At 43.1% G+C, this 15506-nt stretch overlaps 3 protein-coding genes across 3 annotated transcripts; 2 read left to right on the top strand and 1 right to left on the bottom strand.

The window, feature by feature from the left end:
• Positions 1-26: 26 nt before the first annotated feature.
• LOC115673262 (protein VACUOLELESS GAMETOPHYTES-like) lies at positions 27-1160 on the bottom strand. The gene has a single exon (XM_030595374.2). The coding sequence runs from the start codon at positions 1021-1023 to the stop codon at positions 208-210; it is 816 nt and encodes a 271-aa protein (XP_030451234.1). The 5' UTR covers positions 1024-1160; the 3' UTR covers positions 27-207.
• Positions 1161-2287: 1127 nt separating this feature from the next.
• On the top strand, positions 2288-6691 carry LOC115673252 (uncharacterized). Its single transcript, XM_030595364.2, has 6 exons — positions 2288-2516; positions 3476-3515; positions 3624-3707; positions 4673-4838; positions 5186-5459; positions 6216-6691. The coding sequence occupies exons 1-6, from the start codon at positions 2463-2465 to the stop codon at positions 6405-6407; spliced, it is 810 nt and encodes a 269-aa protein (XP_030451224.1). The 5' UTR covers positions 2288-2462; the 3' UTR covers positions 6408-6691.
• A 1410-nt stretch (positions 6692-8101) lies between these two features.
• Positions 8102-15411, top strand: LOC115673085 (delta-1-pyrroline-5-carboxylate synthase-like). Its single transcript, XM_030595145.2, has 20 exons — positions 8102-8241; positions 8700-8771; positions 8856-8959; positions 9204-9306; positions 9440-9601; positions 9782-10059; positions 10422-10572; positions 11200-11364; positions 11446-11523; positions 11773-11862; positions 12477-12563; positions 12666-12752; positions 12852-12948; positions 13051-13154; positions 13449-13524; positions 13990-14140; positions 14248-14316; positions 14445-14511; positions 14603-14673; positions 14932-15411. The coding sequence occupies exons 1-20, from the start codon at positions 8128-8130 to the stop codon at positions 15011-15013; spliced, it is 2208 nt and encodes a 735-aa protein (XP_030451005.1). The 5' UTR covers positions 8102-8127; the 3' UTR covers positions 15014-15411.
• Positions 15412-15506: the final 95 nt, after the last annotated feature.

Genomic DNA, 15506 nt, shown 5'->3' with positions numbered 1-15506 from the left:
ATCACAATATTTATCGCGCATGGACGATCTTGACAAGTCATATATTTCTCATGTAAAGGAAATTTTTTCTCTCAAACGAGGAATACATATGACAAGATTCATCAAGACTTTCGTATTAAGGTCATGAAAAACAGTGGAATGCCAAACAAGCAACAAGCACAATCAGATGCATTCCAAGACAGCAATACATACGATCAAAGCCAACTTTTAGCTGGAGAAATCCCCAGTAATGGAGCCGATAACAACCTTCGTAACAGCCTTCACCGCGACTTTGGCCACGATCGAGTAAATTTTCTTCCGCTTGTCGCTTCCGCTCGTGGACTTCGACGCTCCGCCGTCGATTGGCATGGCGCTATAGATAGGTTGATAGACGACAACGGGTTGATATGGATAGAAGGAAGAAGGAGAAGCAGCAGAAGGAACTCCCGCGACGTGACCATACTGCCTTTGATCATACGTAGACACTGGAGCAGTCGCGATCTGGCCAACTGCCACTGGCTCTTGGAACGCGCACTCCAGATGGAGGTCGACCTGGCACGGCTCGCAGGTGTACCGCCAGGAATTGCACACGTGCCGACAGACCGCACAACTCCGCGGCTCCGCAGGACTGAGCGTGAGGAGGTGGTGGGGGTGCACGGCGTGCTCCACTGACGCCGGCAGCTCCGTGCACAGCGGGTGCACGTCGAACCTGCACACCCCGCACGTGTAGTACAGGCCGCTAACGTCCTCGCCGCAGAGATCGCAGACCATGCCGAGGGACTGGTTGACGAGGGTGAGCGGGTGGGCCGGGTGGAGGTGGGAGGGGAGCGCCTGGGGGCAGGTGGCGCAGCGTTCGTGGAGGTCGAAGGTGCAGGTGGAGCAACGGTAACGCTTTCCGTGGCCGAGGGCATTGCAGCCGTCGCACTCGAACTCCTTGGCGAGGTAGACCTCATGGAGAGGGTGATGGGGATGCAAGAAGTGGCGCAGCGTCTTGGAAGCTTCTGGTGGTATCGCTTGAGCTTGAGAGGTCGTCAATGGCTCCATGCTCTCTCTCTCTCTCTCTCTCTCTCTCTCTCTCTCTGTGCCTGATATTTACTGATCAAGAACTTGGAGATCACAATTGGGGTTGATGGAGGAAGACGACTTCGTTGAAGTCTTCGCTATATCTTATTGTTTGCTGTTGTTTTCATGGCCTTCTCCTTCTTTATTCTAAACACTCAAGAAAGCTCTCTGTTTCGCTGTCCCTGCGACAATGGCGTGTCTTCGTATTTATCTCTTTTGTGTCGAGAAAGGGACAGGGGAACTCAGGCTGTTTCTGGTCATCCTAGGGTTTCCACTTTCTTTTTTTTTTTGGGTCATGAAGGGTTTCCACTTCCAACTGGTTGAACTCTTTCATCATCCCGGCGGGCGCTGGTGGAAGTACATGTTCAGTCTTTCGGTTGAGTTTCCATCTCTCTTGGTTAACATTCCATGGTCGACCCAGGAAAATTTGATATAAGGGCGGACTATAGAAGATTCTTGATCACGTTGATATTTATAAATTTTTATTTCTTAAAAATACGATAAATATTTGGATCTAGAGGGTGGAGGCCATTGGTAGGTAGGCTTGCTTAGGTTCATCACCGGTAACACTTTTTTGATTGAACGATAACAGTATGGTGATAGTAGAGAGTAACGTGTAAAAAGGTAAAACCGGTATATGACCGACCGGCTCTTATTAACGGGACGAAGATTTGCCATCTTCTATTCTAGTCTCATGATCTCGGTACACTAGTTGGAGACAAGGCGACAAAACATATAAGTTTGCATTTGGTCGTCCGAATTCAGATCGGGACAAAATGAAATACGATGGGGAGAAAAGAAAATCCTTCGAATAGCATTCGGATTGTAAAAAATCCATCATATGTTTGGTGATGCAACCTACGATAAAATCGAAAGTCTTTGAAAATTTCACTTGTCCAGCGCAATCTCCCACGGAATCTCCATTCTTCATTTATTTATTTTTAAAATTTATTTCGATTGCCCAAACAATTAATTTTGAAATTTTTTTCGCTTTACCCTGTAAAATCGACTTTACGTGGATCCTCAAAACTCACGGTTGCGACATTAGCATTAGGCCTACGCGACACAGATCCCTCTCAAGCCCAACGGCCCACGGGTTCGATCGAAACTTCCATCTCCGGTTCGGGTTCAGGCAGGCTCGGCTCTCGGGCCGGTCGAACAGATTAAACCGGTCGGGACTGTTGACTCGTCCGCCCCCCTCTTCCCGCGCCGGTCCAGTCCCGCGCCCCTCCCCTCTTTCTCTCGGAGTCATCGTCGTTGCGTCGGAACTACGTTCTAGGGCTCGTTCTTCCAGCAACAATCGCAGAGAAAAAATCCCCACCAAAAATCTCCATCATCCGTCACGCGATGGCACTCCTCCGTACCTGATCGAGCGCCCCTCTTCTTCGCCGATCTCCTCGCGGCTCCGTCGCTTCCCTCGCATGGAGGCTTCCTACACCAGCCTCCCCACCAGCCACCTGCTGGGCTCCGTCCCCGTACGGCCTCCCCTTCTTCCTCCGGCTTCTCTCCTCGTTTTCTTTGTCGATGACGGCGTGGGTCGGTTCCGCGTCGTGTTTTTCTGGGCGTTTGATCGGCATTTCCTGCATCGACTCGACTCCTTTACGGAATCGATGAGTGGATGTAGTGCAGTCCTCGTGTGCGCGCGTGATCTTGCTTGTTGGTTTGTTGCTGATTTTTTTTCTCTTGCGCATGTTTTGGTTGCATCGCGTGGCGAATTGAGACGGAAGTGATGTGTTGCTCTGTAGTTCAGCTTCGTTTAACAAGGAAAGAGTGGGTTTTTACTCGGTTCTTGTTTGAGATAGCGATAAACTAGTTAGAGCCCTCGCGCTCGCTTGCAATGTGAGTTCGTTTGGAGAGGAAGATCTTTTGCTTTTCTGTTGGTGTAGCGTCCGTATTTTCGAATCTTTAATCAATTGGGACGTAATGGGGGGGATCTATGGTGAGCTGCTGTCCCTAAGGCTTCCTCCTCAATCTGCTTTATAAGGCCCGGTGCCTCGCAGCTGTTTACTTTGGTCCATAAACACAATGGTCTTCGATGGCAGTGTTATGAATAGTTTGTTAAAATTTCAATCCACATGAGGTACATTTGCTCGGGTGGGGTAAATTGATTGGTTTGTATCTTTCTCTGGTCCCATTTGCATTTTGTCCGTAAGTACAATTCGGGATGGTACGAGGATAAATGAACCTGTCAAGACTCCATTTGCTCATTCTGACAAATTTGTAGTGCTCATTCCGGCAGTTCTTTGTGAGGGGGGCAACTCTTTTGGCTTTGTTAGCGTAACATTTTCTCACCTTCTCCATATCTTGTGAAAACGGACTCTATTCTTTATGTGCTGTTGCTGAATCTGTTTGTTCTTCCTTCTTTGGATTTGTGATCTTTACCCTTTTGATCGTAACCCTCTTCTTCACTTTTCTATTAACCTACAATATGCAGGCTGTTGTTGATGATGCATCAAGTACCATTAACTATGAAGGTATGAGGTTTATTACTCAAATCCTTTGAGCCAAGCGAATGTCATCTATTCTACTCATGACAGTCTCACGCTGATATTATCTGTTGTTCTGCCTTGATCTTTCTGCAGTCCCAGAAGCAAATATGCAGACTTTTCCTCCAAATAATGGAGGAGACAGAGGGCGTGGCTATCAATCTCTTGCAGGTCCAAGTGGTATGGCGAGGCTATCAGTATTCTTGTATTTTGCATTTGGATGTTCACCTTACGAAATGGTCGGAGAGTAGTATCCAGCATTTACGTTTCTTACAGACTTGAGGTTTGATTGTTTAAGATGTGGATATGAGATGAGTTAGTCACACCATTCCTCTGAATTGTTTGCCAAAGTTAAATCGATTATGTGATCATTGAATCATGGACTTAAATTGTTTTTTACCATGGTTTGTAGATTATGATTGTCGATATTATGTCAATCTTTTCGTCAGTCTGACTTGAAGAATGCCAATTGTGAACTCTATTTTATTTTCTTATTGTTAATTGACCCATTAGTGGTCGTCGACCAAAAATAAAGTCAAATAGTGTCAGATTTCTCTTAGCATCTCTCATCTAGAATGGCATAAATCTGTTCCTCTGGAGCATAATGGCAATTCATGTCAAATGAGCAAATTCAAATTCTCTGTGTCTGCTGTGCAAATGTGATAGTTTGATCCTTATCCAGGTTCTTCCGTCCTTGTCTCTTTATCTTCTCTTGCTGTTTACAATCATTTTGCACATAAGACACCGCCTAGGTTCACCTGAGACAAAAGAAGAAAAGGTTGATGTCACAGCTTTCTGCATCGTGTTTAAGGTCCATGGTGCATGCAACATGACCCCAGTTCCCGGGAGCTACTTTTCAGTGACCCATGTTAGTTTAGTCTCGTCTTCTTGATGAGATGGAAAGTGTATGGGATTGTGTTGGTACTCACCGTAATTTAATAGGGTGGGGGCTTTATCTTGCAAATTGCCTTTTCTTGTCCGGGTTTCATCAATTTGGCATCCTCTGGTTACTGCCAGAATGTTTGTCTAGCTATGGTTGAACCTATGTGTTAACTTCGCTCTTATGATCTCTTTTTGATATCAGTAATGAGTTTTCTTTTAGTCAACAATTGATATTAGCAAAGTCTTACCAACTTTTCTTGCAGAGACGTTTGAACAACAACCCGCAAGCAACTGGAGAGGAGTCTTTAGCATCTCATCCTATACACAATACTTCAATGTTGATACAGATGTAGTGTTAAACAGATTGCTGGGTTCATTGTTCCCAACTAGTGGGGATTTTTTCAGCAAGATCGATGCAAATCCAGATCTGTGAGTCCTTCCCAATTGTTGTTTATCTTATCTTTATTTTTTCATTAATTCCTCTGTTGTGCCTTTTGGTCCTTTTGTTGGTGGGGAGTGTATACAAATTTTCTGTTGAAACAGATTAATAATTGTCTCCAATTTGCATTGAATAAACGAGAAGAAAAGAAAAGGACATCCGGTTCCCTAATATGCCATGCATTGTAGAAAATTAACCGCTGTGCAGTATCTTGATTTGTTGAATTGTGAGAATTCTGTCTATTTCACACTTTCACTTCCATCATCATAAACGATTATGCTGGGAAATGTTTAGATGAGTACCTAACGGCATGTTGTTAAATTCTTATATTGGTTAGATATGGGCCTATCTGGATCTCCACTACATTGATCTTTGTGATCGCTGCCCTTGGAAACTGTGCTACCTACCTCATGGAAAAGAATTCTGACACAAGTACTTCATGGAGCTTCGATGTTGGTTATGTGAATCTTGCAGTGTGGTCAATTTATGGTTATGCCATTGTGGTTCCGCTAGGATTCTACTTCTTGCTTCAGTATCTTGGATCGAATGCCAGCCTTATACGGTTTTGGTGCCTGTGGGGATACTCGCTCTTCATCTTTATTCTGAGCTCTGTAAGTGTCTGTTTATATACTGTTTAATGGAGCATCCATCAATCCCTCCCAGCAGCTTTTCTCTAACATCTCGACTCTTTTGAAACATTTTTGTGGAATAATTTTGCCACAATTTGCTAGAGTTAGGACTTAAATAACTGCTATAGATAATTAGACCTCTTTTGGAACTCATTTGATATGCTAGATGAATTTTCCGAGGCTTATTCAGAGAAGAACATGTTCTCCTCATATGATATATCTCTCGTTTGACTATACATTATATTTTAGAATCTTGACAGCTAATCTTCCTGTTTCACACATCCCTATTCCATTGCTTTGACTGGGATATCCGCGCCATTACTTGTAAACATCTGTTCTTAATGAGGAAGGGGAGCCTTGGCGCAATGGTAAAGTTGTTGCCGTGTGACCTGGAGGTCACGGGTCTTGGAAACAGCCTCTTGCAAAAAATTGAAAGTTAACGCTGCATACCACTGGACCCTAAGTGATCCGACCCTGGTCGGATCCCGTGCACTGTGGGAGCTTCCTGCTCTGGTTGCCCCTTTTTCTTCATGAGACTTATTGATTGTTCCGACCATATAAATGATTCCTGTGCCTTTGGTGCACTCTTGGAGGTTTTTACAGAACAATGGCTAAATGTTATTTACTCTGCGTAGCCTGAACTTATGTAAACCCTTGACGGTTGTCTAGGCTAGTATATGAATATGCAACTTGTTATCTGGTTAAGTTATCTAACACAAGCAATATTTTTTCTTCCAGTTTCTTTTGTTGATTCCGCTTGAGCCTCTCCGTTGGATCATCATACTCCTTGTTGGTGGGGCCTCGGCTTGCTTTGTTGCTTCGAACCTCAGGTCATACATGGAAGGGAACGATCTTACAATCGTAGTGGTAGCTGCGTTTTTACTGCAGATGGCTCTAGCAATTTTCTTCAAGGTCTGGTTCTTCGCATGAAGACCCAGAAAGATATTTCTCAAGGATCAAATCCCGTCTACTTCGACTTTTGTCTCTAGTGACATTTGATCCGCTGTCTAGCTGACTGGATCTCAACCGGCGACGAGTCTCTTTGAGTTTCCAGGTCATTTAAAGAGTGGCATTGTATTGTATCGATGATCTTGCTGCATTGAGTCTGAGAGGATGAAATGTTGAGGACGAACCCTTTAATACTTCCACGGAGATAGGGCTTTGTATTGCATTTTCCATTGTTTCTCATCAGCTATTAGGGTGATAGTTTTGGCCGGCTGATAACTCTTCTTTGAATTCTGGAGCATTGCATGTGGAAGTGGGGTTTGTAAATACGGATCTGCCTCTTTACAAGTAATGGTACAAACATGCAGTACTCAATCGACCATGCGTGGTGGGATCAGCTTTTCCATGGACTTTTTAGTCTGGTTTGGACTTTGCTCTTGGCGGCAATTGTACGAAGATGACAAGTTGTATTTCACGTGGTTGGTAACTTGGTAATTGACAAGGGACATATCGGGTCTCAAGGGTTCTTCATCGAAAGTGGAGGCCGACCCTTTTTTAAAATTCACTTCATTACTATCAATTTGGACTTTGTCCGTGTATAAATCCTGAGAAAGAGTGTTCGTCCTATTTTCAACTGCAACTTGATGGTATTTGGATGCATGGGCTTTGATTTGTCTCCATCGATGATGCTGTTTCATCGGGTTGTATGGCTTCAAAAATGATGCATCTTTATGTGATTAATTATCGAGAAACGAGATCAGAACCGATCGGGGGGGGGGGGGGGTAGAAGTTGAAATTCGAGAGGCAATGAAAATGGCTGTTGATTAAATACTAGATCGATACACTTTATCTGGCTATTCGTACTAGGAGTTTATTTAGAAAAAAAAAACCAATCTAAATACGTCGGCGAATTAGCAAACGAGTGGGTGAGATTCCGAAAAAACCGAGAGTGGGAACGAACCTACTACTTTGAATCCACCACAAAATCAGCACGAAATCTATGAACGAATCTATTTGTGTAATCTTGAAGTTAAATCTTTTTACTCTTGACCGGTTTTCCCTCGAAATCGCACCCTAGCAATGAATTCGTAGGATCATCGCCTAAAAAGATTGAATGTAAATGACTACCCACATACGATTGATTCTAAGGTCCCCACTTGTATATATTTTTTATTTTTATAATTCCATGATCTAAAAAGTCCAGCTCGGGATTGGGTAGGGGGGGGCTGAATCAGTCCACAGATTGGGGAGGGATCGTGCCGGCTCGATCTCGGGTCAAAGAGCTGACCCCCACCAATTCCGTTCGGCGGTTGAAATTTTTGCCCCGAACTTATCGCACGCGCGCCATCATCATCCCCAACCCCAACCCCAACCCCAACCCCACCGGGTAATTTAAACTATAATTACCACTACTTTTGGGCTCTGGGTCGCCGCCGCCGCTAAAATCAACGGCGGTTGCACGGAGGAGAGAGATCGTCGGCTCCTTTCAAATCTCGAAAACGGGTGACGCTCGCTGTAGATTTCCGTGCTTACGTGGCGCGCTGTCATTGCGCGTTCAGGAGGAATCAGATCAGCGCGGGCGTACGGTTTCGTTTTTTTTTTTTTTTTTTTTGGGGGGGGGGGGGTTTGGTTTTGGCGTTTTCTCCAGCCGAGCAAGAGAGAGAGAGACGTTTGGCGCTCCATAAAAACCCTATTACTTCGGCAGATGCCGACGCGCACCACCGGGACGACGCGGCAGGGCGAGCTCGAGGCGGCGGACGGGAACAGCATGGACTCCACCCGCGCCTTCGTCAGGGACGTCAAGCGCCTCGTCGTCAAGGTTGTTGTTTCGTCCCGCTCCTTCTGCTCGGAATGCGTGCCGGTTTGCTGTCTGTCTGTCTGTTTTTGTTTTGTTTTCTCGGGAAGCGCTCCTCCTGGTCTCGTGTTCTTCTTCCCCCGTGTCCGGGCGACTGATGATTCGGGTTGTCGGGAGACTGGATTGAATGCGCGCGCGGTCGGTCGACGCCGGCTCTCATTTTGGGCGAGAGCTGAACTTTGGCGGGAGAGACGATCGATCGCCGACCGCGGCGGCGTTTGGTGGTGGTGATGGTTTGGTGTGGCGGAGCGGAGGAAAAATCTCAGTTTCGTGCCTTCTTTTTAGGAGCTCGTCGATAGCAAATGTAGATGTCGAGATTGCTTTTCTCGGCATTGTTCTTTATATGGATGACGCTGAGGCTTTTGACCTGTTTGATCGTGCGCTTTTCATCTCTTGTTTTTATTCTGATTATGGTATGGCAGGTCGGTACTGCGGTTGTTACTCGAGCCGATGGGCGGTTGGCGCTCGGAAGACTAGGGGCAGTATGTGAGCAGGTACACCACCGCTACCCGTTTATGTTTTCCGCCGGGTTGAGAAAGATTTTAAGTGCCGCGTAGTAATCCGCTGTTCCTGAGCAGATAAAAGAATTGAACTTGCAAGGATACGAGGTCATTCTGGTCACGTCTGGTGCTGTTGGCGTCGGTCGCCAGAGGCTTAGATACCGTAAGCTAGTAAATAGCAGGTTTGTATCGCAACCATACCGCATTTAATCGTTTGGTCATTTCGGATTATATAGTTTATTCGCATTGCTTCGTTGGAGAACTCACTTCTATCTTCCAATGATACAACTGGGAACTAATAGATGAATTTTGCTTCCATCTGTTCCAAACTTTGTTCAAATGGCATATTTGAACGAATTATATTGGACTTCCATTCTTCTAAAGCCAATAAAAGTTCTTAGAGCGGGCGTTTGCTTTGTGTTACAGCTTTGCTGATCTCCAGAAGCCACAGGTTGAACTTGATGGGAAGGCTTGTGCAGCTGTCGGACAGAGTAGTCTTATGGCCTTGTATGATACCTTATTCAGCCAGGTGATTGAATAATTCTCTATGCTCAACTTATACAGGTTTTCTTATGCTCTGTTTGGGCACATGTCTAATTGGTTTCGCCACCATTTCCTTTAGGGCTTATGGATTAAGATGCTCTGTGTCCTTTCTTGTGCAGTTGGATGTTACATCGGCTCAGCTTCTTGTGACAGATCATGACTTTGGGAGTAAGGACTTCAGGAAGCAACTGAATGAGACCGTGCAATCGTTGTTGTCTCTGACAGTTATTCCTATATTTAATGAAAATGATGCAGTCAGTACGAGGAAAGCCCCGTATGAGGTATGCTCCTTTGCTTCGGTACTTCGTAAATGTTGAGTTCGTAGATGAATGTCTTTTTTCTTTTGTTAACTTCCTAGCCTCGGTGAACAAATGGAGAGAGTTCATCGAGCATCTATTATTGTTGAAATTGCATTTTGCAAATTCCTTGTAAATGTCTATCGACATATGTTCTTTTTGCAGGATTCGTCTGGCATATTCTGGGATAATGACAGCTTGGCTGCACTGCTTGCTTTGGAGCTCAAAGCTGATCTTCTTATATTACTAAGTGATGTTGAGGGTCTTTATAGTGGCCCACCTAGTGATCCGAAGTCCAGATTAATTCGCACATACATCAAGGAAAGGCATCAAGGTGAAATCACCTTTGGAGATAAATCTCGTGTAGGGAGAGGTGGCATGACTGCAAAAGTTAATGCTGCTGTTAACGCAGCAAAGGCCGGTATCCCTGTGGTCATTACCAGGTATTGTCAACCTGGTTTTGTCTGCATGCTTGTCTTAGTTCTTTGAGATAAAATATCTATTTATAGCGTTGGACACTATTGGTAAGATGCACAATGATCTGCATGATGCTGTGTAGTGCTTTGAACATAAAGTCTTTCTTGATCAATAGAAATCAAGGTCACGATATTTTGAACTCTTAGTGCAAACCCATCTCTCTCCCCCCCTCCCCCGCCCCCCTCTTTCCTTTATACAATATCTTTTTTTGGTAAACCCGTGGTTAAGCTAGATGCAGTGCTTGGAATTTGATCAATTCACTAAAAGATAGTAGGCCTGTTTAGTACTTGCCAAATTGTATAATGACCTACTTTTGTTTTTTCCATAGTGGATATGCTTCTGGAAATATCCTTAAGGTTCTTCAAGGAGAGGATATTGGTACTCTCTTTCATCGGGATGCACATTTGTGGGTACAAAGCAAAGACGTCAGTGCAAGGGAGATGGCTGTTGCAGCCAGGGAAAGTTCACGGATCCTTCAGGTGGAATCCTTAGCTTTGTGGTTTAGATTGTGTGTGATTGTTTTGCTTAATACCTTCTTTTAAGTTGATAAAACTTGCTAGATTTTGGAGTTTTTTTTCCCTGCATGGCTGATGGGATTGAACAATTTCTAGAATTTCCTGTCTAGCAGCTAGTGGTTTGTTGAAGATGTCATGTCTTAGATATGTCCACTAGCCATCTGGAAGCTTGTAACTAATTTGCAGAACAGAACCTCTGAAAGATCTGGTCTGTACAGTTGTTTACTCAGTGCTTCTTTCTCTTGACTTTTTATTCAAATGAGGGGCACATTCTTCTAGTTCAGCTTGCAGGGGAAGACGGTGGGTCTTGATTATTTTATTTTTCATGGACGGTTCCAAGGGAGCTGGTGTCCACACCAGCTAGACACTAGCTCCCCAAGGTCCAAAAATTTCTAATATCATATGCTTACTAAGTTAATATAATAATTTTATTCGTCTTTCAACAATCCCAAACCCCCCCTCTCCGACCCCAATCCTACCGAAAGATAAGCTTTAATGCCTTTCACTACGGAGTTTAAACTTTTAGACCGTATTTTTCCTTGCCAGGATCATATTGTTTTACGATTTGCTAATTCTTTGTTTGTTCTACAGGCCATATCATCTGAGGATAGGAGAAAAATCCTGCTTGAGATAGCTGACGCGCTCGAAGCAAATCAGGAACAGATAATGAATGAGAATGAAGCTGATGTTGCTGCTGCAGAAAAGGCTGGATATGAAAGATCTTTGATTGCTCGGTTGGCTCTGAAGCCTGGAAAGGTTGGAGGTTTGAGTATCTATTTAGTCATCACACCCAGTAAGAAGTCTCGACACATCACTTTTTTTTTTTCCTGAATGCAGATAACAAGCCTTGCCAATTCTATTCGTGTACTTGCAAAAATGGAAGATCCAATTGGGCGTGTTCTGAAGAAAACAGAGGTAAAAGAAGGGGGTCTTAAGCATTTCTTGCTTGGACTTCTTTTATTCTCTAACATACTAGTGCATGCATCAACCTCTTTTTAGAGTTTGTTTTACGTTAAACAACCGAGAAAATCATCGACATAATGATTATGGAGTTAGAATGGGACTAATGGTTGTTGACTTACTAGAAAAATAGGTCTTCTTCATGCGAAATCCTGGTGATTTTCTATAGCTTCTCTCATTCTTTTATATTGATTTTGCATCCAGCTGGCTGATGGGCTTGTCCTAGAGAAAACATCATCTCCTTTGGGTGTCCTGCTTATTGTTTTTGAGTCTCGACCTGAGGCTCTAGTTCAGGTAATTACTTCTTTCACTCTTTCACTCTTTCAAGGAGTGCTTTTTAGCAATTTATCAGGATCTTTATCTCTTGGGAGGGCCGAAATATGGGTCTAATCTGGGCTGCAAGAGTAGGCATATTGTCTTAAAATGTTATCTTGATTTTTGAAACATTGGAGCAATTTAAAGTATCTCACGGAAAATGGTCCAACCTTAATAGGTAGTGCACAGTGATATTCTTGTGCTACATAAAAGCTTGCTTGACCTCAAGTACTTATTGTGTCCTGGCGTATGGATCAGCGACTGTCTATGCTTCTAAAATGAGGGGCAATTGCATGAAGCTTTGTTTTGAAATGGGTTGAAAATCCGGTAAAGCTTGGATATGCATGTTGATAGTTGACATAGATATAGAGCTCGCGCACAAGGACAAGTATTGCTTTTACTTCTTAGGTTAGTTATCTGTGTGTGTTTTTCGTAGCAATATTTAGAAGTCTGATCTTATTTCTTGATATCACAAAGTAGGGATGCGGTCAGACTTCATACTTAACGTTTTTTATTGTGTAACTGAGCTATAACTTAGCTAATAACGTGTATGAACAATTGTCATTTTTTTTAATTTTCTAATATTGTGACAGATAGCTTCATTAGCTGTTCGAAGTGGGAATGGGCTACTCTTGAAAGGGGGTAAAGAGGCCAAGCGATCAAATACCATTCTGCACAAGGTTCAATTCATATAAGTTTATTGATTACAATTTTATTTTGATATAGTCCGGTCAGCAATGAAATTACTGCATCACGTTTCTCATATTCTCTCAAATCATAAGGTCATCACTGATGCTATTCCGGACAGCATTGGTGGGAGACTAATAGGACTTGTAACTTCGAGAGAGGAGATAACAGATTTGCTTAAGGTGAGTAAATATGAGTAAGGAACATCTGTCTAATCTCTTGGCGTCTATTACCATGATCAGTTGGGGAAATCAAGTCTCTGAGGAATTGTTGTGTATCAGCTTGATGATGTTATTGATCTTGTAATACCAAGAGGGAGTAACAAGCTGGTTTCCCAAATCAAGGAATCAACCAAAATACCTGTTCTTGGTCATGCCGGTGAGAAAGAAACCCCATGATAATTTTCTATTTCATCTTATCTCTTACGAGAAGAATGTGATTGTTGATCGATTGCATTTAATCACACTGTTTGTTTGCTAGATGGAATATGCCACATTTATGTTGACAAGTCCGCGAACATGGAAATGGCAAACCGCATCATTGTTGATGCAAAGGTAGATTATCCAGCAGCCTGCAACGCAGTGGTATGTAGCATATGCTTGTTTCTTTATTTTCAATCAAAATCCTGGAAGGGCTCGCTAACTTGCAGCGATTGTTTGGGTTACTCTACGATTCTGTGATATTTATTATATCTGCTTGGAAAGATATAGCCCCAAGTTACTATACATTGTGAGAAAATTACTACAATTGAGAAGGATAATGTTACAGGATACTATTGCGTTGCCGGGTGACTGTAGATGTACTGGATTTGTATACGTCTTTTGTTGCTTTGGACAGTTGGACTTTGGCTTACGTCCTAGTGCTTTCTCTACTTCCAGGAAACGCTTCTCCTCCATAAAGATTTGGTGCCAGCTGGTGGACTTAATGCGATTGTGTTTGGGCTTCGGAGCAAAGGTACTAGGATGATGAATTTTTGTTGATAAATCCCACTTATTACTCGAGTGGAAATGTGTGTAAGAAAGCTCTAAAATTGAGAAAGTTTACACATGTTAGGCATGGAATGTTGAATTTATTTTCTCGTCCTCATTTTATAGGGTGAATTTGCCTTTTTCAGTGCTTGTCTTGCAGGAATCACTGAAAGGTTTCAGATTTCAAGACAGCTTACTTCAGTCCTATTATTTTAAATTTTGTTTTACTGTCTCCAAATGCAAAAGAATTTTGTGGTCATTATTGTCTTATCATTTTACAGCTAGAAAACGAAAGTAGGTGCAGTATGCTAACGCCATTCTAGCAACTTCGGTGACCGATGCTGTCCAAGTACAGACAGCTATGAGTCAGCACTGAAGCATATATAGTGTGCATTCCCTCGTTACAGTTTGCATATTGAAATCTCTGATGCAATTGCTTAATCTTTTGCAGGTGTTACTTTATATGGTGGACCAAAAGTGAGCTCCATACTGAATATCCCACAGGCGCAGTCCTTTCATCATGAGTACAATTCAATGGCATGCACCATTGAAACTGTAGATGATGTTCATGAAGCCATTGATCACATTCATCAACATGGAAGGTACTTAGATATCTCTAAATTTGAAATTTTGGTGGGAAGCCTGCCAGAAGCAAGGAAAATATAGTGGAAGCTGGCCAAGAAACTGACTATTGCCCTGCTTTTGCTAGTGCACACACTGATTGCATCATAGCAGAAGATGACGAAGTTGCAGAAACCTTCCTAAGTCAAGTTGACAGGTATGAGTTCTTCTGTAACTTTAAATTCTTGGGTAGGCACAACTTTCTGAAGACACCAATCATATACTTTATATCGATGCGGAAAACATATTCTTTGATTACCGATATGTCCTTCACATATGCTGCAGTGCTGCTGTTTTTCACAACGCCAGTACGAGATTCTGTGATGGAGCACGATTTGGACTGGGTGCAGAGGTACTAGTCTTACTTTTCGTCAATTTTGAACTGTAATAAATTGGATCGTGAATATATTCTTCTGAAGAGCACTTTCAAATGGCCTCAATAGGTTGGGATAAGTACGAGTAGAATCCATGCTCGGGGTCCAGTTGGAGTTGAAGGATTATTAACCACAAGATGGTAGGATTCTGAACTAGTTTTTTCAGTTCTGGTTATCTGAAACAAGAAGAGGAACCAAACTATTTGACCCATTCCCCAATAACTGTGCATCCATTGATATTGAATATACACATGGTTAAAGTACAAGTATGTTCATAAATGAAATATGGCAAGTTAAACCATGCAGCAATGCCAATATAATGCCGGATGATGTTGCTTTTGTTTCGGGTATTCTGGTTTCATGCGAGTCGTTGAAGTGCCTTTTCTCTTTAATTGCAGGATTCTCAGAGGGAATGGACAAGTGGTGGATGGTGATAAAGGGGTCACCTACACCCACAGAGACCTACCCATCCAGTCATAAGTTGTTTCCAGTGGGGTGCAACCGTTGCTGCTGCTACTTATAATTTATTCACCTCCTTGAAAAGGGGAAGGCAGATTTACTGATACCATTGTCGTTGTAGAGTGTAGTTCGGGGTTCGCTTGTTTACCAAGCTTCCGGGAGAAGAAGAATTGTTCGCCTCTGTCGATTCTGTAGTTCACTTGTTTACCAAGCTATCCAGAGAAGAGGAATTGTTCGCCCCTGTCGATTCTGGTCTTGGCAGTTGCAGCTTTTTAAGTTGCCATATGTTTACTGCTAGTATTCTGGAGTCTTCTTATGGATTTTTTTTTTTTAATCTTGCTAACGATTTCTGGTCAGTCATTGCGGTTGTACTTCCCAATTCTTCTCTAATTGCGGCAAGGTTTGTGCTTTGGTGCCAAGTTTTGCTTCTTCGTTTCGTTAATTCCATTTTTCTTTTGTTTCTTATCTCCTCCTTCCTCCTGTTTACACGCATAAGCAACAGCGAAACCAGAAT

This window comes from Syzygium oleosum, unplaced genomic scaffold, assembly GCF_021117445.2.
Source record: "Syzygium oleosum isolate NSW1041296 unplaced genomic scaffold, Sole_v2.1 Sole_v2.02, whole genome shotgun sequence".
Taxonomy (NCBI): Eukaryota; Viridiplantae; Streptophyta; class Magnoliopsida; order Myrtales; family Myrtaceae; genus Syzygium; species Syzygium oleosum.
This window is presented reverse-complemented; position numbering and strand designations above follow the sequence as displayed.